This window comes from Vidua macroura, chromosome 3 (assembly GCF_024509145.1).
Source record: "Vidua macroura isolate BioBank_ID:100142 chromosome 3, ASM2450914v1, whole genome shotgun sequence".
Classification (NCBI taxonomy): Eukaryota; Metazoa; Chordata; class Aves; order Passeriformes; family Viduidae; genus Vidua; species Vidua macroura.
This window is the reverse complement of record NC_071573.1, coordinates 8704023-8728167: the sequence shown is the minus strand read 5'-3', so window position 1 is coordinate 8728167 and position 24145 is coordinate 8704023. Positions and strand designations below refer to the sequence as shown.

Here is a 24145-nt window from a genome sequence, read left to right as displayed (position 1 = left end):
GGGGTTGGGTTTTTTTTTTTTTTTTTTTTTTTTTTTTTTTTTTTTTTTTGTTTTGTTTTGTTTTGTTTTTTTTAACCTAGCCACCCTAAGAGCAGCAGGATAGGACCAGCTCCTGCAAGGAAGGATGTATAGCACTAATTTCTTCTTGTAAGATTAAGTTTATTTGGAAAAAAACAAATTAACATGATGGGGAAGGGTGTTTCTTCCCTCTGGCTGCCTGTTGTTTGCTCTGGGATGAAATGTGGATACAGCCGCCTGAGGAGTTTCTCCTGTAAGCTGTTGGGTTTGGGGGTTATTTATTTGGGTTTTGTTTTGTCTGTTTGTTTGGGTTTTTTTTTTGTTTGTTTTTTTTTTTTTTTTTCTTGGAGGTTATGAATAGCAGTGGATGAACAAACACAAAGATTTCAACTACCAATCATTTTTCCTTACAACTTTTAATCTAACAAAGCTGCTGTCTAAATGGAAGGGTGAGCTCTCTTCAGAGATATTGCTGCATATACAGAAAAACAGATCACTTTTTTTTCCTTAGAGGGCAAATCCTCAAACAGGTTGGTTGTGATAAGCCATAAATATGCTTGATCTTTCATGAGATTCCTAATTTTTAAAAAAGGTCACTTCTAATTTATTTTGTTTTAAAAAAAGATGTTAGTTGTCTCCCAACTTATCTCATATGTGCAGCGTGAATATGCTTCAGCACTAATAGAATTTTTAATTTAAAAAAAAGTGGATTTGACTTTTTTTTGGAATGTTATAAATACATATTATAATATTGGCTTTTTGCAAATATTAAAATGGATGCTATATGTATAATGTTAAAGTAACTTTGCTATAAAGACACAGGGTTTTTAATTTCTGTTGTTCACTGCACTTAGACGTATTAGTGAAATAACTGATACAGTATGCTTGTGTTAAAATGCCTGCTTGGTTGGGATGACAGTCACATGATGAAGACCCCTGCTACTGACATGCCAATTATCAGCACCCACTGTCTGTAGAAAATACAGACCGAAGCCCAAACTGGAGGTGATAACAAGAAAGGACTAAAATCACGGCCGACAAATACGCATCCTCTAAAGAGGTGGACCCGGCGAGGAGCTATGCTAAACAGTTCCTGGAACATGTAAACTAGTTTGAGGAGAAGTTGTAACATGTATAGCTGTTTATGAATATGCAGCAGGCTGATGCAACAGAAGGGGCATTTGCAAAGCGTCTCCGCCGGGCGGCCGCGGTGGAAGCGGGGGCGGCCCCGCTCCCTCACGCCCCGCGGCGCCGCCCCTGGGGGGCGGAGCTCCCTCCCGAAGGGGCCGCGCGCGGCGGGGCGGGGCGGGGCCGGGGGGGCGGGGCCTGGGCCGCTCGCGCTCCTGCGGGGCGGGGCCGCGCGCGCGCGCGCCGGTGCGAGGAGGGGCCGCGCGCGCCGCCCCGGCAGCGCCCTCAGGTCAGTGCGGGGTGGGGGGCGGCGCGCGGGGCCGCCCGCGCCCCGCCGGGATGTGGCGGCCGATCCCGCTCCGCTCCCGGGCTGCGGCCGTGCCGGCGGGGAATGGGCTCCCCGCGCCCCGCGGAGGCGCCGCCGTGAGGGGCGGGGCGGGGCGGAGCGGCCGCACCTGAGAGCCGGCAGCGCCACGGAGCGTGGGCCGTCGGTGAGGGGTGAGGGGCCGCCTGGTTCTGTCGCACAAAGAGCCCCCCGGGCACGGCCTTTGCCTGGTTCTGGTCGCGGTGCGTGTCCGCAGGCGGGTGTCGGTGTCCCCTCGGTCCCCCTTTGTGTAGCGGCGGGGTGGGTTCGCGGCGGTGCCGGCGGTGACCCCATGGAGCAGGCTCGGGAGGAGCCCCGGGACCCGGCTGTGCCCAGGCTGGAGCCTCCACCGGGAGGCAGCCCAAAAGTTGGGCTTTGGGGCTTTTCTCCTGCTTAAAGTAAAGCTTCTTTTGTAAAAGAAGTACTTTAAGCATTAATTCGGTAACCTTCCCGGAGGAACAATTAATAGTTGCATCCGGTTTGGCATAAATACGTCCTCCCTTCCCCACGCTGTTGGCCGAACTTCTTGATGTACCTGTCTCTGAAGATTAGCTAGTTTCACCTAAGGGCCCACGCCTTTACAATTCACCATTTTCCTGTTTGTTTGGAGAAAGCCACCTGTGAACTTCGAGGTTTATAAATTCAGTTCGTTGTAGTGTTTGCTGAGCGCTGAAGCATTTTAAAACAGGAGAGAGGAGTGGGTTGTTGTGAGTTCGAGGAAAAGTTTGGATTGAAGTTAAGATACCTACGTGTTCCTAAAGTGTGGTTAATAACATGCCTAATTCAACAGGTTGTCTCATCTGAGAAATGCTGGTGCGGATTTTTTGCCTTGTAGTTAGTCTTTACAGTACTTTGTTTTCAGCACGTGATATGTGTGTTAAATTTTAATCTGTGCTCTGTTTTTTTTTTATTATTTTTTTTTGTAGAGAGATGGTGCTGGGTTATAGGTGTACAATACTTTATTTGGCATTTCTTAAACTTTTATGCCAGAGTTAGGCTCAAAATAGCTTTTATTTTAGGGGGAGAGAACTGGTCTCACCATCTCCTACAGAATGTATGTGCAGGATGTCACAGTGCCCAGTATCTGGGGTTTACTGGGTAGTGTAGCTTTGCAAATCGAATCTCTTATGGCCATCATTTGAACTAAGTTCTGCAGGATTGCCAAAGTTGAATGTCAACTGTAGTACTTACTTTTTTTTTTTTTCGTTTTAAATCCCTCACAGTAAGTACACTGCAGCTAACTGCACAATAATTTCCCTTGTGTTTCCCTGCCAGTCCCCTGCCAGGGCTGAGCTCTGCCCCAGAGGAAACACCTTCCAGAAGCAACGTGGGATTCATTTAGCTTGCCCTTTAAGGCCGGGGGGAAAAAATGCAAATAGCAACAATAATTTTTATGTTTTAGCCACTTGCTTGTTAGAGTTTGTGAGCAATTTTTTTTTTCCTAAATTTACCAAACAGTTGCAATGAAAGCAGCAGTCCCAGGGTAGGCTCACTTAAAACAGAGGTCTGATGATGATAGGCCATGTGTTATGTTGTCAGAAGAAATTTAGATCACCTGTTGTAGAAACTTGTGCAAATAAGTTTTGCAGCAGAATATTGTTTATGCCCAGCATTAGCTTTCTCTGATAATTCAAAATGATTCTGCTGCGATACTGCCTCTGGTAACTCTCTGGACTTGGCTGGCTGTTGTTCTGTTTTACAAATGTTCAGGTACCTAAGCTGGTGTGGAACCTCTGTTTTGTGAGGCACTTAAAGAGTGATAAAGCAGCATTTTCTATCTCAAAGGGCTGATAGATGCAGCAAAAGAGGGATATAAGAGATGGGAATCTTGGAAGGATAAGATTACAAGCTTTTTATGGTGGAAGTTGTTAAAGGTTGTGTTTTCTGCCATTCGGTTGAATTCCAATCCCCTACCTTGGTTACAAAAGCACTTTTTATGTGTGTGTCAGGAACCTGAGAGGGGAGGCTTTAGTATGACATCATTGCATTCAAATTTGCAAACTTCCCATTTTTGGGTCCTGGCTATCTGTTTTCTGATCCTGCTGCCCTCTCTGAGTTTGATATCTCAGCAAGCTGCTGTGAAAACTAGGCCAGTCCAACATCTAGAAAGTGTTTGCATTTTAAAACACTGGGGAGCTGGTTGGCAGTCTGTGAGTATCTGGTGTCTGTCCTGGCTGTGTGGGGTGAAGACCGGCAACAAACAGATTTGGAAGGTATCTAGAGACATTACCTTGTCCAGCCCTGTACCCTAAGATTACCTGATATCCTGAAAAAATATTTCACTAGAGGATCATGTACCACTTCAATACCAGGCTGAATGACTTGTTGATAACATCCTTCTGTGATGGGATACTTATGTAACAGGTTACACTCCATAACCACCCTAGCTACACTTTCTCCTCTTCATATCCAAAGCAATTTAAAGGAGCAATTTTCTTTAAAAAGTACATTCTCTGGAATTAGAGCTGTCCTGTCTCTGCTCGGTTGCAAGGGTTTTCTGAGAGTATGAAATTAAAGCAGTCCTTCAGGCAGGTGGCATGCTTGCTTGTCTGAGAGGTGTGAGGATTCCTTAGAGCTCTTTGCCTTTTGCCTTTACACTTCTACGAGACCAAAGTGATACTACCCCATGTATACCCAGGAAAAGTAAAGGTTTTCATACTATACAGAAGTTCATAATACATAAAACTAATTGGTATTTATGTTTATCTTCTACAGTTCCTTAATTATGCTGTTCTGTTTGATTACTTGCCCCTTCCTTAGTTTTTCTCTACTGCAGTTCTGATGTGTCACAGAGTGACTGTGAAGAAGAACATTTAAGATATCCTAACATTGATAGACAAATACATCTTAAGGCACAAAAATATATTCTGAAACCTGAATTTGAGGAGTATGTATGTGTTTTTTCTTGAAAATTCATGATGGTGCAGTAGCTGCCATTCACTTGTAAAGAGGAGAAACTGATGGAAATACTGAAGCATAACTGACTACTAAGGAAGGCAAGTGTGACTGAACTATGTGCAGCATAGGAAAATAAATCTGATTTTCTCAAGCAGTGAATAGGAGAAAAATTTGGGAACATCTTTATTTCCCTGTGGATTCAAACAGAGGCTGTGTGTGTTGGAAGAGTCTGGAATCAGTTAAGGGCAAGTAACAAGATACACAGCTTCTAATGTTTGGCAAAGGGAGGGTCATTCAGGACAGTGCAGTTTAATGGATGTCATGCCTGTTCCATTCCTTGAACTATTTGGATTAGGCTCAGGTTAGCAGCAATCAGTCTCTCATATCTAAAAATTGGGGTTAGTAGACAATTGTAAAATTACTGCTAGAGTTGTTACTCATTGGTTTTAATTCTCACTTTTGAGAAGCGCGAGCCGCTGTGGCTGAGAATGCATTTCTTATCAAAGGCTTGGTTTGCCAGTGTACTGACCTGTTCCTCTTTCACTGTCATGATTTTCCTCTTCTGTAATTTCAAATGCAGTGGGAACAAGACGCTGTACCAGACTTTTCCTATTTAACACACTGAATGCTGCCAGCTGTGATGCTCTGCTGCTGTGAACACACAGGTTGTTCATCTGCTGTGGGGTTCTTAAGCCGCATGTTCGCTAACCTTGCCTAGATGTAAAACTACAGATTGGCACAATGTGGTTTTCCATTATAGACCCATACATTACAACACCTACCTAAGCTTTCCAAAAGTCCCTTTTGTTTTCCTTACCCTTGTTGAAGGTGCTGTTGCCATGACAGTCCCAGGTGACGGAAGTGTGCAGGCCACAGAGCAGGTGTGGTTGTGCACCGTAGCAATATCCTCTCCTCCCTTCTGTCCCACCGGGAGCTTCAACACAATGGTGTGATGTGGTGAATGTAGGTTACCTGCACATGAAAAATGTAGTCCTTGAGCTATACACTAGCATAATTAACTGTGGTGCGGTTCCTCTGTGGATACTTATGGAGTAGTTACTTTTGATGCCATTGGTTCTCACAAGTGAGAACCTTCCTCTCTGAGGAAGTGCCTGTTTGCATTTGCATTCTTCAGACTTACTGTGTGCAGGGGAACAAACACATTTGGGAGCTGCTGATGTGAAGGAGCAGGAGCAGGACCAGGCAGCTTACAGCATGCCCTTTAGAGAACCCATATTAATTTAACTATTCCTGTATTAATTTAACCATTGAAAATAATGGTTTGTGAGCCAAGTTAAAATTGGTAAAAGGTTTGTCTACAGAGGTGAGATCTGTCTGCAAGATTGGAAGTTCTGTCTGTAGTCATCTGATCCAACCTCTACCTTGAAGCAGGCATCATGTGAGTGCTGATTGTAGTGGTGGTTTTTCTGAAGTGTGCTAAGATCACTTGCTTCCTTCTCATAGGGCACTGAAAGATCATGAAATGCTAATGACTTTTGATTACTGTTGACCTTAGTCAATTTAGAATTAGTGACCCAGAGATGAAAACCACTGTATCTCATTACCAATTTCCTGAGCTATCTGAGCTTTCCTTTGTCAGTCAGTTTTGGTAAGAGGCACAGTAGAATTAAAGTTGACCTTTGCCTTAGGAAAAGGGTTGAGTGCTTTGAGGTTTGCAATATCATGTTTATAAATAAATAAATAAAGCCACTAAGAAAGAAGTTATTTTTTGACCCCACAGACTGTCCAGAGCAAAGCTCTACGTGAAATGAAATGGACAAGCTTGAGTAGCCACGATGGGGAACAAATGCATAACTTGTCTCTTTTAAATTAGTAGCAAAACAGTTTATCTCCTGTAACCTTGAACTGAATTATCATTTTGTGGTTGCAGGTTTTCTCTTCATGGAGTTCATTTACAATTCTTTGTTTTACTTTGAACTATCAATAAACAAGTTACTGCACATAGAATGCATTGCAAATTTTGCTCTATTTTCTTCCTGCAGCTCCCAAACTATGATATTGGGGAATATCTCTTAGCAGGTTTGTCAAATAATATATTTTATATTGTAATGAAGCATTTGACATTATTTTGTACCATATGCCCAGAAGAGAATGTCTGTGGGGTAATTTACTGTAATGGGATCAAGTATATTGTTCACTGCAGGTTGTCTAAATGTAGGCCTTCCTTGCCACAGTTGTGGTTTATATGGACTATCATTCCTGCAGCAGGCATGGTCTTCAAATCAGAATGACAATATAAGAAAATTTTGAACTTTTTTTTCTCACTCTGATACGTTATTTTTGTCCATCAAGGAACAAAACCTTTAAAGAAAAAGACCAAGCATAGCAAAGTGTTTGGAACATAAATATTAAGTTGTTCAACCTCTCACCGAAGTTAAATTGCAGGCTTCAAGCAGCTAAGCAAGAAAGGTAACAGGAAAAAATGAGAATAGGAGATGTTGCAGTTGAGGTAGGAACAGGCTCATGGAAAGTGACTTGAAATCCATACAAAGAAAGTGCACATTTATTTGCAAGTAAACATAGGAGTAGATATTAATGTTATATATTTTGTTGTGATTGCTTTGTCTCAAAATGGATATTGCTTAATGACATATTAAAAAGATTTAATGGAAAGGCTGCTTTGGTAGAGAGACTAGAACAAATACCATGTAACAGCTGTATGCTAGGAAATACTACAGGAGTAAAAAGTAGTTGTGAATATTAATTCTTTAGGTTTCTATTTTATTTAAGTTGGTGTTTACCTTTTGACTAGGCTGCTCGGGACTTTCTGCTTTTGTTTTCTTTGAAGCATTAAGGGCATTTAGGAAGAAAAAGTAAAAGCTGTCTTAGTGGATAATGTTATGCAAAGTATTTAAATCCTCATAAACACTAAGCAGTTAAGAATATTTGGTAACAAGTATGTTGCTAGCGTAGCATGAGTTCTATAGAAAAATAGTATTTAACTATTTTTGACTTTGTTTTGAAGCTTCTAGTCTTGGTTCAAGATGCAATTCTACTCTGATACTATTCTACTCTTTCACAGCTCTTTGCTATTCTGGGATGTAATTGCTTTTTTTAGCATCTATTTTGGCTTCTTTGAGAGTCTTTACAATTTTGCCCATCTTTCTTCCTGCTTTTGGTTGCCTTTTTTTTTTTTTTTTTTTTTCTATACAAGACTTGACTAAGACATCATTGCCAGCTTTTCCATGCAGCCAACAGAAGATGCCATCTTGGTTTCTTCCAGTGCTGCCAATAAGAAACTTAGGAGAGAGGAGACTGGAAGTTTTTGTCCACTGCAATGCATTTTTTTACTTGAGGAAATGAAGGGTAGAGCTATCAGTGCCCTTTCCAAATTTGTTTTTACAAACAGAAGGGCTGGAATGGTGATTGGGAAGGACTCTTCCAAGTGACTAAATAATTCATAGAGAGGTAAACAGAAGAAGGCACCACAGCTGTGTGGGTTTGGTTTATTGAGGTTTTCTGTTGGTTTAGTTAGTTTTTGAACATGTATATTCCATTTTAAAATCAGTGCTTGAAGTTAAATTCAGTGAAAGCTAGCAGTGGACAGACAGGTAGATTTGTTAAACAGTAACATTGTGTATTATTTTGGTTAATCAAGATATGTAATTTGAAATTTGTTTCCTTGTAGGGGGAAATTCAGGATTTAAACAATGTTAATACTGCATAGGCGTAGTAACTGCCAAAGAAGACATTTGGCAATTCTACAGAAAAAGAAATGTATGCATTTCCTCACTACTTACTAAGAATTCTTTTCCTTATTCATGATGTGGTTGTAATAAACAATTGTGAATTTTAATGAAAATTTTTTTTCTTTATAGAATTGTGTAGGTCATATTACTACATGAGGAACAGGCCTGTAAATGAGAGATGTACAAAAACTCAGCTTATTAGAAGGAGAAAAAAGATAGAAAATCTTTGGTATCCCTGCTGTTGCAGCAGGAGAAATTGATGAAATATAAGGAAGAATACTCCCATCAGGTCTGGAAATTAAACTGATTTCCCAATTGGAAGTTACCTTTAGAAAGGCATAATTATAGTAGTAACATTAAAAGTTGTAATAATATTATTAATATAGTGTAGTAGTAATATAGTAGTAACATTAAAAGTTGTGCTGAGAGCTGGGCTGTACTGTGACTCCTGTGCTGCACAAAGTATATTATGTTATTAAGGGATAAATAAGCTGGGATGGCAGGTGTGTTGCACACACTTGGGTTTGAACAGCAAAATTGCTGCTTCAGTTCACAATGTTTAGTCAGGAACTGATTTCCAAGGGCTTCTAACCTGCTCCTAATGTTTTGGAAGGGGCATGTAACTTGATGTGTAGTATCTCAGACTGGGAATATAGTGTTTTGCTTAATTCTTCTGGCATTTTGAATACCCATTAGGACAGCATAAAGATTTAAGCATGGAATTTCCTATATTCTTTAACTTGAAATATTTCTGATATGACTACTTTGCTTGTAAAATAAAAATTAATGTGCCTTTGAAGAACTGCATTTCCCTTTTTCTCAGTTGTATATAGCAAGTTTAGTTCTGTTAATATATAATTAATGAAGAAAAATGATACTTGCTGAAGAAGATTAGGAGCACATTGTAATAAGATTTCAGCAACAGATAGATCTATGGGTCAGAGAAGGTGACCTTCCTTGATCCTCTTGTTGGAGACAGACTGATCTAAACTGGGGATTTTGCCTGCTCTTTCAACAGGCAGTAGTTCATGGCTTGTTTTTACTGACTGCCAGTGTATTGATTTCTAAATTTATTAACAGTATTTGTATAGTAAAAAACAAAACACCATTGTATGAAAGGAAATGAAAGCTGCTGCAAAAACAGAAAGAATAGAGAGTGAGAATTGTCGCAGTATATGCCACAGCACATGCAGCAGTCCAGACAGCCACAATACAGAGTATCACCATATCGTATCAGAAGGCTTCAACCCATACACATCAGAGGGCATCAGGCATCTGCCCATACAGAGTAACATCATATCACAGCAGAAAGCTGTAAGTATCTGCCTTTCTTGTTCTTTAGCCCAACCTTTTATACCCCTCATGTTCATGCATTGCACCTGTGTGCCCTCTGTTCCCTTTGGTGATTGGTCAGTGCACCTGGGCACTCCATGGCTCATTGTTTTCAATGCTGTTTGCTTGCTTTTCACAGCTGTAGCCTATTGGGGATGAGGCTCAGCCACAGCCCCACTCCCAGTTACCACAAACTCTGTACCTACAGAGAATAGCACTAATTTTTTGGGTTTTTTTCTTCCTGTTTCACATCCATCTAATGAGTAGTTTATGATACTTAGTTCCTGAGGTGATGAAGTGCAGTGGAAGGTGGTATGAACCTGTAAGAGGTTTGTAGTTTTTCACAGGAATTCTATGAAAATCTAAATCTATTTAGATTCTGTTCTGGAATCTGTGCTATTTTCTAGTTAGAGTAGACTGGGTTTTGGTGGGTGGCTTAAGAGCAGGCAAAGATGGCTTTTTATTTACTGGGCTTGATTTTTTATCCTGTTGTGCAGATACTTCTTGTCTAATGGGGTCTGTTTGACTTCTGAGTTCAGGCAGAACATGCTTCAGCTGCAGCTTCTCTCTCCTTTCCTTTCCCAGAAAGCACAATGTGCTGTGCATGTGTGGTATTCTCCAGAACTTAAAGGTTGGTGGATTTCTGTGGATTCACGTTTGACAATGTGTCTTTCCCACATGGAGTTAACTGGTCAGTCTGTTGTTCATTCTCTTTATCTCCTGTAGCCTCACAGTGACCTTATGTGGTGTGTGTGTAAAATCTTTGGATTTGTCATGGTCACTGGTTTGAAGAAATATGCCAAGACCTTGATTTATATATACTCTGGGAGTCTATAAAATGGATTTGTGGAATGACAGTCAAATCTCCCAAACGCTCCTGTCTTTTGCCTTCTGCCAACTGCAATGCTGAGAACCAGATTTTCTGGAGTCTATGGTTTTCTGTATCTTTAAGAGGTTTTTTAAAGATTTCTTCCTTTTGAAGTGTTTGTCCTGTGCAGTGGCAAAAGGGTTATTGTTGTAATTGGAAGGGCTGGCAATTTACATAAGGAGAGGGAAGAAAAACTTACACAAACTCAACAAACTCAAATTCTGTGCTGAGAATACCTGCTGTGTTCCTTTTATAAACTCAGCTGTGAGCAGTTAGAAGATCCCATCTGTGGGATGAGTTTCTTCTCCTTTACCCCTTCTTTTCCCTCTCTACAGTTCAATATGGTTTAGGTTTTTAGTTTCCCTTTCTAATCAGTCTATTGCAGATAAAAAACAAAATGTGTGGAGGAGAAAGAAAAGGTTGCTAGAAATAATTTCTTAGTTACATAACCTCCCCTCAATGTATTTAGGAACGTGTCTCTGCCTTTCACACATAACCCACCATCTTCCTTTAAAGCAGCACTCAAGGAGATTTTGCAATAAGATGTTGAATTGTGAAATGTAGCAGCTAAGGCATGGACACGTCTCCCTTGGTTTCCCCCTTCCATAAGCAGTGCCTTCAGACAGAGAGGACAGATGTGTCTGGGAATGGCATCATCCCCAAGCACTGCTGCTAAGCCTCCAGATGGCTGGGGCGTGCAGTGAGTGCTTGGTGTGAAGCATCTCCCAAGGAGACATGGTAATCTTTGAAATAACGGCATATTCTCAGGTTAAAGACATTCTGAGTGTGTGTTACACAGCCCAGCTGTGATTCAAGCAGTTGGGATGGAGATTGAATAAATAGCCTGAGTAATATTTCTGTTTGAGTCAGTGGCAGATTTGTCAGGGGCTTCAACAAGATTTCTTCACCAACCTTTTATCACTTTAATTTCCCTGCTGTATCTTGTCCAGCAAAACTAATTAAGGCAAAATGTAACTAAATTAGCTTTGAAAGCAGAGGGTTTTTTCTTTAAAACTGAAAGTAATTATGAAATCATATTTTAACTATCTGCTCCCCAGTATTTTAACATGTTTAGTATTTTAAGGTATGATATGTTGATACTTCATACCAAGTATTTTTTATTTCCCTGCTTTTGTTTTTAAATGGCTATGCTTACTTGGTGGTTTTTCCTATACACTTGACCTGCTATTAAAGAAATCTGATCTAAATTTAAGTTCTGAGTAAACTAATGACTAACAAATAGACTTATTTCCTATTTAAATTGTTTGGTTGGCATAGCTTATATCCTGTTTATTTCAAAAGTATTTGTGAATAAAATCGGACTGTTTGCATCTCAACGAGTGATTTTTGCCTGAGACTCTCTAAATAATTCAGACCCTTTTATTTAATGCTTTGAAATACTGATTAAATATATTCAGTCTGGTTTGCTTCAATCTGATTACACATCTAGAAGTTTTCTTCTGATATGGTGTAGCCATGTCTGGTGTAAGCTGGCTTAATTAGCACTGCTTAGTGATTTGGGACCCCTGTCAAAGGCTGTTATGCTATCTGGAAACAGAAGGAGTTAAAGCTGAAGCTGTGACCTCATCCCTGTTCATGTTACACTGGAGTAGAAGCTGCGCTGAAAGGGATTGTTTGGCTGCATCGCTGCCTATGCTGCTGCTTGATTGCTTTAATTCGGTTCTGATAGCTGTCGCACACTGGCTGAACAGCTCTTACAGGAGGGATTTGTGGGAATGCTAGAGGCAAAGGAAGCTGTGCTAATATCGAATGCCCGTGGAAATAGCTCCCACGGCAATAGACTCGGATCTTTCTACCTAATTTCAACTTCTTACTGCTTCGCCTATGAAAATTGAAGCGGCACCGAGGAGAGCTCACACACACAGCACGCACACGCAAGAGAAACACTCACGCACTCCCGGCCAGCCGAGCACTTACGCAGCCGCGTGTGCCATTGATTCCATCCTTGCCGCCGGCTGCGTGGGAGCTGCGGGAGCGCTGCTGTGGCTTTAACGTGGGAGCGCGCAGGCTACAATAGGTGTCACTGTGTGCGAGCCCAATCGCGCTCGGTGGCTGCAGCCATTGGCTCCGCGCTGCCAGCTCCGGCCGCACGGCTGCCAGTCCTGCTCCGCTCCCAGCCCTTCCCGCACAACTTGGGCTCGCCGGCAGCCTGGCACTGCCACCGTGCGCTCCTCCTGCCCTCTGCCCGGGCTGTAGCGCTGCCACGCCGTTCCTGATCGGGAAAGCTGGAAAGAAAGAAAGCAAGCTGGCAGGAATGATGGGGATGTATTTAACGATTCAAGTACTGGATCAAACTTAAACTCAGTTTCCTACTCTGGGTGCTGGAAAGGTCACCTTGTCTTGCTGGAAAAGAAGCAGACTCTCATCTCTGCTGCTTTTGGTGTTACAGCTTCCACATGCATTCCTAAATGTTCCTAGCTAGTTAGGCTGTCGGTCTTTACACACAGATATACTGATGGTAGATGAGAAAGGAAAGAACATGAAATGTCTCACCTTCTTCTTGATGCTTCCAGAGACGGTCAAGAGCAGATCTAAGAAGAGCTCTAAGAAAGGAAATAGCAGTAGCAGTAGCAACAGCAAATTGCCTCCAGTTTGCTATGAAATCATTACCTTGAAGACCAAAAAGAAGAAGAAGATGGCTGCTGATATTTTTCCCCGAAAGAAACCAGCTAATACTAATACAGCTGCTGTCCAGCAGTACCATCAGCAAAATCTCAATAACAACAACACTATTCCTGCACCTAATTGGCAAGGACTTTATCCAACCATCAGAGAGAGGTAAGTTCAGGGCGGTTTTTTTGGTGTTTGAATGGAGAGGTGAAAAGTAGCAAAATGTCCCGAATGCATTTATTTGCTGAAGAAAACATGGTTATATTTTATTTGGGTTTTTTTTGTCCCTGTATGTGTGTGTGGGAAATAAGAATTTTTATAATGGAAAAATATTTTAATAACTCTTTTCCAGTCAAAGCATCTGTTTGAGTTAATAAAAATGTTGCTGAAAGCTGCAGCATACACATGAAGATTTCCTTTTAGACCTCAGTGGGGTTTTTCAGTGATAAATGCCCTGGACTTTGATTTCCACTTCTTTGGAAGTTCTCAGAAGTTTGGGGGTTTATTTTATTGCACCTGCACACACCAAAAAACACTTTTACCTCCTTAGTATTTTCTCTGGTGAGAGAAAATTTGTGCAATGATGTGTAAAGTAGCTGGAAGCAAAGCATGACCTGCTTCTTTTTGCTAACAAGCAACTTGAAGTTGTTAAAAAATCAAATTTCTTGGGTCTGGGACATGCAGAGAGAGTTCCTGGGTGCCACAAATTAACATGCTACCTCTGTTTGTAGAAATGCCGTGATGTTCAACAATGACTTGATGGCAGATGTTCATTTTGTGGTCGGGCCACCAGGTGGGACCCAGCGGCTGCCAGGACACAAAGTAAGCAACAGCTGCATGATCGGCTTGGGCGGGGAGACCAGAGAGAGCTCCCACAGTTACAGCGGGACAGAGCGTGGGAGGCTCAGCTCTTCTGGGACAGGCAGCAGTCTGTGTTTGGAAAGGCCACATGCAGTGGGATAATCTCTCCCTGGCTTTTCTTTGTGTTTTTGGTTGAACAGCACATTTGTTGGGCTAAGGCAGTAAAGTTAGGAATACTGCTTTGTGCTGTTGATTAATACTGCTCTTGAGATTTCCTAGAAATAATTAACTTCTGTGGGGAGGTGAGCGTTTTCCAGTAGCTAATGCATCTATGCCCAGGAGAGTAAAATACAAGGAAAACGTGTAACTTGTTCTTCACTTGGACTTCATTTCTTACTGAAGTGTATCTGTAGAGCCTGTCAGTGCAGCCCAGTATGCTCAGAGTGGCTCTCCCACATTGTTTGTGTTGGCAGTGTTTTCAGTTCAAAGCATGAAATAAGATTTCCTTTCTCAACAGTATGTCCTGGCTGTTGGGAGCTCTGTATTCCATGCAATGTTTTATGGAGAGCTTGCTGAGGACAAAGATGAAATCCGTATACCAGATGTTGAGCCTGCTGCTTTTCTTGCCATGCTGAAGTAAGCATCATTCATCTGCTGGATACGTGTTCCTTTCTGATGTATACATACGCTGCCAATGTCATAGCTGAAGTTGCATATAAACAGAAAGAAAGGAGTCGCTTGAAATATTCCTCTTTTTGTGTTTTAAACTTTCACCTAATTTTGCTCTCCCCTGTACTTCCAGGCACACACATATTAGACTAATGTAGGCAGTTGTAAATAATGACTTTGACAGGGGATCTTTGGGTGCATTGTGTACTGTAATGCCTATCGATCTGATTTGTCACTATATGTTACACAAAGGAATGGAGTTACTAAAAAGATTTGTCAGCTGTAACAAAAAACCCCAAACCAACTCTTCTACTTTGCAAGCATAGAGGAAAGTTAAAAATGCATGTACAAAGCCCCCTCAGACCCAGTAAATTCCTAGGTTTGTAGATTGACATCATTACAGCTCATTTATAAACCTGCAGTACGCAGGTCTTGTCTTAGAAAAATGACCCTAAGTTATTCAGTATAGCCTCTGAAAAATATTTTTTTCCTTATGTATCATATTGATGTATTTGAAAAGTGATAAAAAGGCTGCTTACATGAATAGGGGGTTTTATCTAACAAGGAAAACGAGTCTGTTTACATGATCATTATTTTTCTTCTTGCAAACTGCGTAAGAAATGTTCTCTTTTCCTAAATGGGCATAATGAAGCAGCTTCCCTGCTGAATTGTCCTTAAATGTATGTATAAACTCTGATTGTTGAGAAATGCCCTATCACAGAAATGATATGGCTTTGAGTTTTTGGTTTTTTTCCTTCAACTGAAATCAATGCTGTTGCTTTCCTGTAGAAAAAAAACATCAGTATCTGATAGTGATCCTTTTAATATGCTGCAGGCTTTCTTGCAAGTAATGATATAATCACTAGCTAGTAATTTATTGTTTTTCATAGATTGTTTTGATTAACTTGTGATTACAGAAGAGTTTCTTTTTCATTTTTTAACATTTCACTGGCATCATAGATGAACATTCAAAGTTGCATATAGAGTTCTTATAGATTATCATCAACATCAGGAACGTTCTGTGCAAATATAGGTAATTGCCAGAAGAGCTCCACAGATATTCTGTAGACATGGAATATAAAGTTAAGATGTGACATTAGGTAGGGAGATGTGTTATGGATCTTTGCTTTGGGCCTTTTTGATTTTGTGGCAGAGCTCAGACTCCCACTTTCATGCTGAATTTTACAAATCACAAATACAAGATACTTGGGTTCTTCCAGCCCCTCTTTCTTTTTGAACAGCAAATCTATTTCACTGTGGCTAAACATGATGTGCTGTATAAAAACTGAATGCTTTCTGAATTTATCATTAAGAAATGTGTGCAGAAAGCAAGCCTAGAAAAGAGTATTAATACTGACATCTAGGTCTTGGCATATTATTTAGCCCATGGCAATTTAGGAAACTATCTATGAGAGCATGGCCAGAACTATGGGATTCTTCACCTTCTCAGCTTTTTCTGGAAAAACTGTAAAGACAAGAAAAAGTTTGTGGTCTGTGTGGCTGTTGAGGTAACCTTGCCAGTGCTGTCTTCCCTGATGCAGTGTGTCTGAGGCTGCAGAGTGGCCCCGTGTCTGCAACACCGGGATGGTGCAGCCATGGTGGTGCAGGGAAGGCACAGGGATGTTGCTCAGCAGTGCAGTGTCCCTTAATCACAGGATCCACTGCATGTGGAGCTTAGGGGGAGCCACTGTCCTCTTCACTCCTCTCACTCTGGGAAACCATCCCTGAGAGTGTTTCCTGCAACTGCTGTGAGTCATGGACGGCAAGGCTATTTTGCTACAGAGAGAAAGACTTTAGCCATGCCAAAGCAGCCTCTCCTTCACTGGCTTCTTTCTGCATCATAAACTTTGTCAGAAAATATATTTAGCTTTGGTTTTTTGGTTGTGACATCTTGCTCAAGAAGTTTGGTTTGTTTTCCCCTGGGGCCAATGAATCCTGATAGCATAAATATTTTTTGTGTTTAGTACACAGTGGGCATTCTGACAACAAACAAGCTATTGCCAGGTGTAATATAGGAAATACTATGACGGGTAGACATTAGTTATTCTTCCAGTAAAACTGCTTTGACTGTTCTCTACAGTTTTACAAACAGGGTTAAATGTATAGTCTAGCTGCCAAACTGAATTGGTGCATTAATGTATTATATCTTATCTCAGTCTTGACTGTTCAAGTTAGAACTGTGATCTCATCTTATCCCAGGCTGAATGTGTTACTAAACCATCAAACCCTCTGGTCTGACAGAATCCTGTGTTTGAGAACAGGGTGAAACCGAAATATCAGTAATTGCAAACCAGAGCTGAGGTGCACTGGCAGAGTAAGAGGTGTGGAATATTGCTGACAGTCGATCTGTGCTGTGTCTGCTGTACATCAGTGATATTAGTTCTTTATTTTCAGGAATATTAAAATAGCAACTCTTGAACTATTTCAATTTAAAACAGATGTCAGTATTCTCTGTTGTACTAGCAGGCAAAGAGAAGTAATAGAAGGGAAGAAAGAGTAGGAGAGCAATGAGGAGAATCATAAAAACAAATCAATTGAAAATGGAATTTTTTTGGGGCAGTAAAGGAGCTGAACCTGTAACCATTGATATACAGATGGGTTCTTTGGTTTCAAAAATAGGCTAAAACCAAGTACTTAAACACTAAAAATAAGCTTGGCTCTATGTAAGTTTTCTTTTTTCTCTGTAACCTCTTAGATTTTATATTGCTGGAGCAGTATCTCCTCTGTGCATGTTTTCCAAGTGCAGCATGGAGAATACTATCTTACAGCTGCAAAAATACAAATAGTTATTTACAACTATAATCAGATCAGTGTAGGCACTAATTCCTCTTTATAGGCACATCTGTTCTGCAGAAAACTCATTGTGTAGGGAAGCCTGCTAACTAGAAAAAATTAATTAGTACAGGGTTGCATACAACTTAAGCTTTCTGGAGGAAGACAATTTTATCAGCCATAACCATCAAGTCTTGCTTATCCCTGTGAAGAGTGAAATTGCATTTGGCATGATTTTAGCACATTGCATTCACCAGCTGCAAATGGAGCCCTGAAGTATGAGATATTGAAAAGAACAAACTGTACAATGCTTCATTTCTCTGAGCAATGAATCCCAGCAGTTTAGTCACATAAATAGAATTTCACCTTCATCTCTTCCACCACACTGCCATAGCAATAAAGGTTTTTTCATCCTTGTGCAGTGAGACTGAGTGAAAATGCTGTGCTTGTTGAGTTAGGATGTTGTGAGCATTAAAACCCTGAAAATCTTCAATTTCCGATATGTTTCATAACCCTTTGAAAAAAACAAACAAAAAAGCCACCTCTGAAAAAAGCCCAATCCAGTAGTTACAGAAATGGATAGCACCTGATATACTTGAATAGCATTTCTCTTCTTAGATTACCTAGTTACTCTCTGCAAACTTGTTCCTGTGTTTGTTCATACAGCTCAGTAAACCACGGTTCACCATCAGGGGACATGCAGTCCAAGGACTCTTGATAACACAAGTTCCAGACTCCTGTGGTAGCCAAGTGAGGCAGCCCTGCAGGAGCTCCCGCCTGGGAGCCAAGACCTGTATGGAAGGAGCACAAAGCTGCAGGGGCCACAGTTTTTAAACAATTGTCTCATAGCATGCACTCCAAATGGAAAGTTTGATTCACTTTAGATTTAAACCTGTTCTCTTCCATGGTCTTAACATAAGTGCTGAATTTTTTTTGTACTTTCTTTCTGGGCCTAATCAATACTCCCCAAAGCACTGCTTGATTTTACTGTGGAGTCATTTAAATATTCTTTTTTTATGATTTTGTATGTGTTTGTTGTTGACAAACTGGTGTTGCATTAAGCAGCAGCATTACACCTGTGTGCTTTATTTCAGGTACATCTATTGTGATGAGATCGATTTGGCCGCAGACACTGTCCTGGCCACTCTGTATGCTGCCAAGAAGTACATTGTCCCTCACCTGGCCCGTGCCTGTGTTAACTTTCTCGAGACAAGTCTGAGTGCAAAGAATGCCTGCGTGTTGCTCTCCCAGAGCTGCTTATTCGAGGAACCTGACCTGACCCAGCGCTGCTGGGAAGTGATTGATGCCCAAGCTGAGCTTGCTTTGAAGTCTGAGGGCTTCTGTGACATTGATTTTCAGACACTTGAAAGCATTCTACGAAGGGAGACTCTGAATGCCAAAGAAATTGTTGTTTTTGAGGCAGCTCTGAACTGGGCTGAAGTGGAGTGCCAGCGACAAGAGCTGACGGCCACCATAGAGAACAAGCGCAAGGTGCTGGGCAAGGCTCTCTACCTGATCCGCATCCCGACCATGGCCCTCGACGACTTTGCCAACGGCGCTGCTCAGTCCGGGATCCTGACTCTCAACGAAACCAACGACATCTTCCTCTGGTACACAGCTGCCAAAAAGCCGGAGCTGCAGTTTGTCAGCAAGCCCCGCAAAGGCCTCGTCCCTCAGCGCTGCCACCGCTTCCAGTCCTGCGCTTATCGCAGCAACCAGTGGCGCTACCGGGGCCGCTGTGATAGCATCCAGTTTGCTGTTGATAAGAGAGTGTTTATTGCTGGCTTTGGGCTCTACGGCTCCAGCTGTGGGTCGGCAGAGTACAGTGCTAAGATTGAACTGAAGCGGCAAGGAGTTATCCTGGGCCAGAACTTAAGTAAATACTTCTCAGATGGTTCTAGTAACACTTTTCCTGTGTGGTTTGAGTATCCAGTGCAGATTGAGCCTGACACCTTTTACACAGCAAGCGTGATTCTGGATGGTAATGAACTCAGCTATTTTGGACAAGAAGGAATGACAGAAGTTCAGTGTGGGAAGGTGACTGTTCAGTTTCAGTGCTCCTCGGACAGTACAAATGGCACAGGGGTACAGGGAGGACAAATTCCCGAACTCATATTTTACGCTTGAATGTGAATGTGTGGATACAAAGCATTTTGCTATGAAGAACCTGTCTGGTTCAGGCCTACTGATTCTTAGCTTTTATCTGCAGATATGTGATCAGTACAGGGAATATGTAACTAAATGCTGTGGGCAAGTTCCTGGTTTCCTATACTTGTAGCATCATTGGTGATTAAGTGTAATATTTAAATTGGAAGCTCTTAGAAACAAGTAAGTTTTAAAGGCTTTGTAAGAGGGGTGCCTGTTTGCTGGTGATGCCGACCCTTTCATTGATGCACTGGTGAATCACCAGATCTTGTATCTCACTAAACACTGTCTTCATTGATCTGTTTTTTCTTTCTCCATTTTCTGCTTCCTGCTTGTATTGGGGAGGTAGGGATAGAAAATGAAGAGTCTTGTTTTATAGTTCTCTTTGCTGTCTGCTCTGCAGACTTTAGAGATTCCAGTAAGCCAAGCTGCTTTTGACCATGGGGGCTGGAAGAAGTCCTTCAGTTATAAGGAGAAAAAGCACAAGTTTAAACCTTCATCCTATGAGATTCTCCTGTAGCCAACTGTTCGGGATGGCTCCAGGGGAAGATGGGAAGAAGGAGGCATCTTTCAGGAAGCTCCACGGCATACTGTCCTTATCCCCAGTGCATGGACATGTTCACAGTGAGGAAGGGATGTGAGCTTGGCAAGTTACCCTTGGAGTTCATTTTCTAGGAATCCCACCTTGAAGGCAAGGAAGTACTTGCATGCGTTCAAATTCATGTGTATGCAGCTCTTGAAACTACTCCCATGACCCAGGTTTTGCTACATTGGAGTTGATCTGCTCTTTAAATGGCATTTCTTTGAACCCTTGCTAAATAAATGGGAATTTATATCAATCATGTGATGCAGGATAATTTTTTGTTTGTTTTGTTTGGGTTTTTTCTTCTTCCTAAACATGGTAGAGGCAAATTTTAGAGGAACAAAAGAATGTATCAATCTTGACTTGGATTTTTTTCTGTAATACAAGATTTTTTTTTCTTTTTATTACCAGTTGAAATTTAGAAAAAGACAGAAGATCCCAACTGTGGTCATATTACACTTAGTGTATACCATCCAATAGCAGTGAGGGGGAGGAAGTCTCCGCTAATAGGTTATTGTTGGAGCTCTTGCAATTGCTTATGGCTACACATCAATCAGAGGATTATGTGGTCTGGAACCTTTTCCTTGCCTGAGTTTTTTCCCCCAGGAAGTTACATGTCAGTATCATTTTTGCAAAAGTATGAGGGATACTCCTTGTATGAGGAGAGGAAACCAGTATAAATAAGAACTACAGGTATTATTGAAACATGAGAAAATCCTTCATCACTGCACTGGAACAGTTGTTCCTCAAAGGCTACACTGGCCATTGTAAAGCATCTTGCTTCACCTCTGACATGGATTCTGTTTGTTGCGTACCTTTTAACAAAATGATTCTTTAGACCTGCTGAAGATTAATGTTGTGGTATATCAACACATTAATGTAGCATAACCCTAAATTCACTTGTAAGTTCTGTAATAAAAATGTTTTTTCTCATATTATTTTACCAGTTTAATACTCTTACTCTAAGTGTTGCTTGATGGCTGGAATCCTGGCCATCAGAAAGTGCCAAAATACATCTTTGTAGTGTCCAAAATACCATCTGCAGTAAGGAAAAGTGGAGTGTACTCAAAGCCCAGATCTTCTCTCTAGGTAATAAAAAGAGAGCCAGGTAAAAATGTACTCCACAGGATTTATGCCTTTCATCCATCTTAGCGTTTAATGTTTTGTATACATACATACATACATGTGTGTGTAAGCAGCTCTCTTTCTGAAATGTAAATACCCTCAGAATACATAGAAATATGTTTTGGTTTTTGTAACAGATGTACATAATCCAGACTGTTTGTGAAATCTAAACAGAATGCTCTGTGGAAAACTCCCAGGGAGAGATTTATAAAAACCTGCAGTTACTTATATTTAGATCTACAACTGAAAATAGACAAGAGTGTAAATGGTATGGAGTGGAGAAAGGGTTGCTGAAGAGATCGTAGAAAGGAATCTGAGATTTTGATGAGGTAACGGTCATCTACTTTAGCCAACATCTTAAGCAGCAGATCCATTTATTTAAGATATATTTCAAAGCAGAGAACGATGCTAATCAGCTGATTAAATTTTTGTACAACAAGTGGCTGATGCAGATGTAATTACTCAGAGTGATAAGCAGATTGACAAGTTGTGGTAGCGAGCTGCATTCCGATTTGTTTGGTAAAAAAAATGTGCCACAGCTGGTGGGACAAGTCAGAGAGTAGTGCAGTGGTTTACCTAGTCTTGGATTCTCACTTTGAATTTATTATTTGTTTTGACTTATCTGCAAATAAAGGTGACATATCTGCTACATTCGCTGGCTGGAAGAGAAGTTCAGAGATCAGAATACTCTGTAGCTGTAATATGTAGAAAATGAGCTGTTATTTAATTATTGTTGTAATTTGATTCTTTTGTCTTTTTGACGAAGTAGGATGAAAGCAACCTCTAGCTTAATTCCTCTGAATCCATTCTGAGTTTTGGGAGCTGGAGCAGGGAAAGGTTTCAAGTGTGGGTGATTAAACAAAGGCACCCAGAACACATTTTGATGCTCACAGCATAACTTGCTTCTGAGCACTCTGTGATGCTAACAAGTACTGGGATGTAAGAAGGTGGCCTGTGCCACTCACCTTGGGACATCAGGGCACTTCAGTAGGTGTCAGAATGTGGATTTGGTTGGTTTAGCAGAAGCACCCAAGCTTGAATACATTGATTTACATCTTGGAAGCATCAGCCATATCAGCCTGGAATATAAACATAATGTCGATAGAAATCACCTTGCAGATTCTGTCGAAACTGTTCCTCGCTGTCTTTGCTACTTGTATCTTTGATTTGCTGGTGAGAGGAATCTGTGATAAGAGAGTATAATGTAATATACTTTCTGCATATCTAAAATAGAATTTAAGTAAACTCTTTAATTTCTACACACTTATTGCACTGAACTATTTTGGGTTTTGTTTTTTTGTTGTGATAAACTTGGCTCACTTCAGGTCCCAGCACCCATTTGTGCTGAAGCGGTGTTTGACCTTAGCAGGCTTACAGCATTATTTATAAAGGAACAGATATATATAAATATATTAAGTACCTCATGTTGAATGTCATTGTACTGTATCTTTAATGTCACAGTGCAGATCTTGTTGGACTCATGAATGTGTATAATCATGTTAAACATAAAAATAAAAATTATTCTTAAATGTTTGTTTCCTGCAGTATCTTTGAAGCATGATCTGTGAAAGTCCTTACTTAGTTATCTCTTTTAACAGTTCCTATTGTTATACAGTAGTGCAAGAATATTTGTTGAGCTTATGCATTCAGAGATCTTTTGATCCCCAAAGAAGCAAAAGTCTAAGGAATATCAAAGAAGAACAATGAAAATATTAATCAGTTACACTGTAAAAAGGTTGATGATTAAGATAATGAGCTAGAGTGAATGAATTCATTTATGTACCTTATGAAAGACCTTGTCTACTAGCATTAATATTTTCATGTTCTGTTAATATTATTAAGCATGTGGAGATGAAGGGGGAGGGTCTTTTGTTTATTCTAAAAGACAGTTGGCACAGGAAAGGCCGTGCTTTTCAGTCTCTGATGTATCAGAAAGGACATGGTTAGTACCAAGAGGCTGGTCTCTGCTGAAAAGTTAATTATATATTATTCAGAATTCTGAGTGTTAACAATTTTCTTCCAGGAGACTTGAGATTTGAGACTTCATTTTAAGATTTGAGACTTCACTGACTTTAAAGGTCACTCCTTTTAAAGGCTCACTTCCATGATGTCCATCTCCAAGACCTTTCATATATTACTGGCTAATGATAAAAAATACAGTCTGATAGAGAGGTATGGAAATTCGAGGAGGTCTACTCCAGAAAAAATCAATATCTTCAGAGTTCATCCAAAATTCTGATTGAAGCATGTTTACAAGCATTAAATTTGCCACTTTGAGTATGTTGTCTTTCTAGAATTCTTATTTCAGTACTTGGCACATTGCTCCATTCTGGATCCAAGTTCTCTTACGTGCCCAGCACTTCTCATTTGGAACTGGTTTCAAGCAGGAACTGTCCTATGCTTTGTACTGATGACACTAGCTCTTAAATGTGTGGCAGATACCAGCGTGATGTGGTGCAGCAAGGACCACACTGGCAGCAGCAGCCTAGCTTGGTGTAGCAGAGGAGATTAGTGCTGCTGGCAGCCTCAGATGCTTTGTAAACAGGCCAGAACTAAGTGGACAAGATGAATGAAGGATGGCCTGTCTCATCCAAAGGGACTTTGTCCTTTGCTTCTGCCTGAAATATGATAGGAGTGATAGGACACTTGCTTTGGAAGTTGATTTTTAGGGAGAGCACTGTCAGTCTATTGCATCCTTTTTGGTGAGGCGGAGAATCACGTGTGTATTTGTGCCAGCAACAAAATAAGTTTGAAGTGGAAGGAAAGAGTGCTAGGATGTTTCTGACTTGGGAGGAATTGCACCCCAAGAGCTGCACTCAGTTCTTTGTCTTGCAGGTAATATCCTGCTCGGTGGAGAAGGCTCCCTGCTCCCACATGGCTGGAAACTTCTGAGGAGCACGTGGCTGCTGCTTCTCATGAGGGCAAGATCCTGTCTAAAACAGGTTCTGAATACTCAGCTCAAGTGTAGGAAGTAGCAAGTGTAGTGTTTCCTGGCCTAGCAAGAGTAGCTATCCTACAGCCCAGGACAAGCTTAAGGAAACTCAGAGAGCCTTTGGGATGTCCCAAGCCCAGCACTTGGTGGAAGCTAAGATCCTGGCCCA

At 41.0% G+C, this 24145-nt stretch overlaps 1 protein-coding gene across 3 annotated transcripts; it reads left to right on the top strand.

Annotated features, from left to right (window-relative positions):
- The first annotated feature begins 1376 nt into the window (after positions 1-1376).
- On the top strand, positions 1377-22577 carry BTBD3 (BTB domain containing 3). 3 transcript variants are annotated; one of them, XM_053973672.1, is made up of 5 exons: positions 1377-1435; positions 12853-13117; positions 13681-13771; positions 14268-14386; positions 18286-22577. In XM_053973672.1, the coding sequence occupies exons 2-5, from the start codon at positions 12975-12977 to the stop codon at positions 19316-19318; spliced, it is 1386 nt and encodes a 461-aa protein (XP_053829647.1). In that variant the 5' UTR covers positions 1377-1435; positions 12853-12974; the 3' UTR covers positions 19319-22577. The 3 variants fall into 3 exon arrangements, with proteins under 3 accessions (XP_053829647.1, XP_053829648.1, XP_053829646.1); XM_053973673.1 differs by lacking the exon at positions 1377-1435 and adding an exon at positions 1660-1713; XM_053973671.1 differs by lacking the exon at positions 1377-1435 and having other exon boundaries at positions 12545-13117.
- Positions 22578-24145: the final 1568 nt, after the last annotated feature.

Bases quoted from the DNA above. Each gene is read 5' to 3' on its own strand.
- BTBD3 (XM_053973671.1), top strand. From the start codon at position 12,795: ATGGTAGATGAGAAAGGAAAGAACATGAAATGTCTCACCTTCTTCTTG. The intron at 13,772-14,267 runs GTAAGCAACAGC...CTTTCTCAACAG, and splicing joins AGCGGCTGCCAGGACACAAA to TATGTCCTGGCTGTTGGGAG. The intron at 14,387-18,285 runs GTAAGCATCATT...GCTTTATTTCAG, and splicing joins GCTTTTCTTGCCATGCTGAA to GTACATCTATTGTGATGAGA.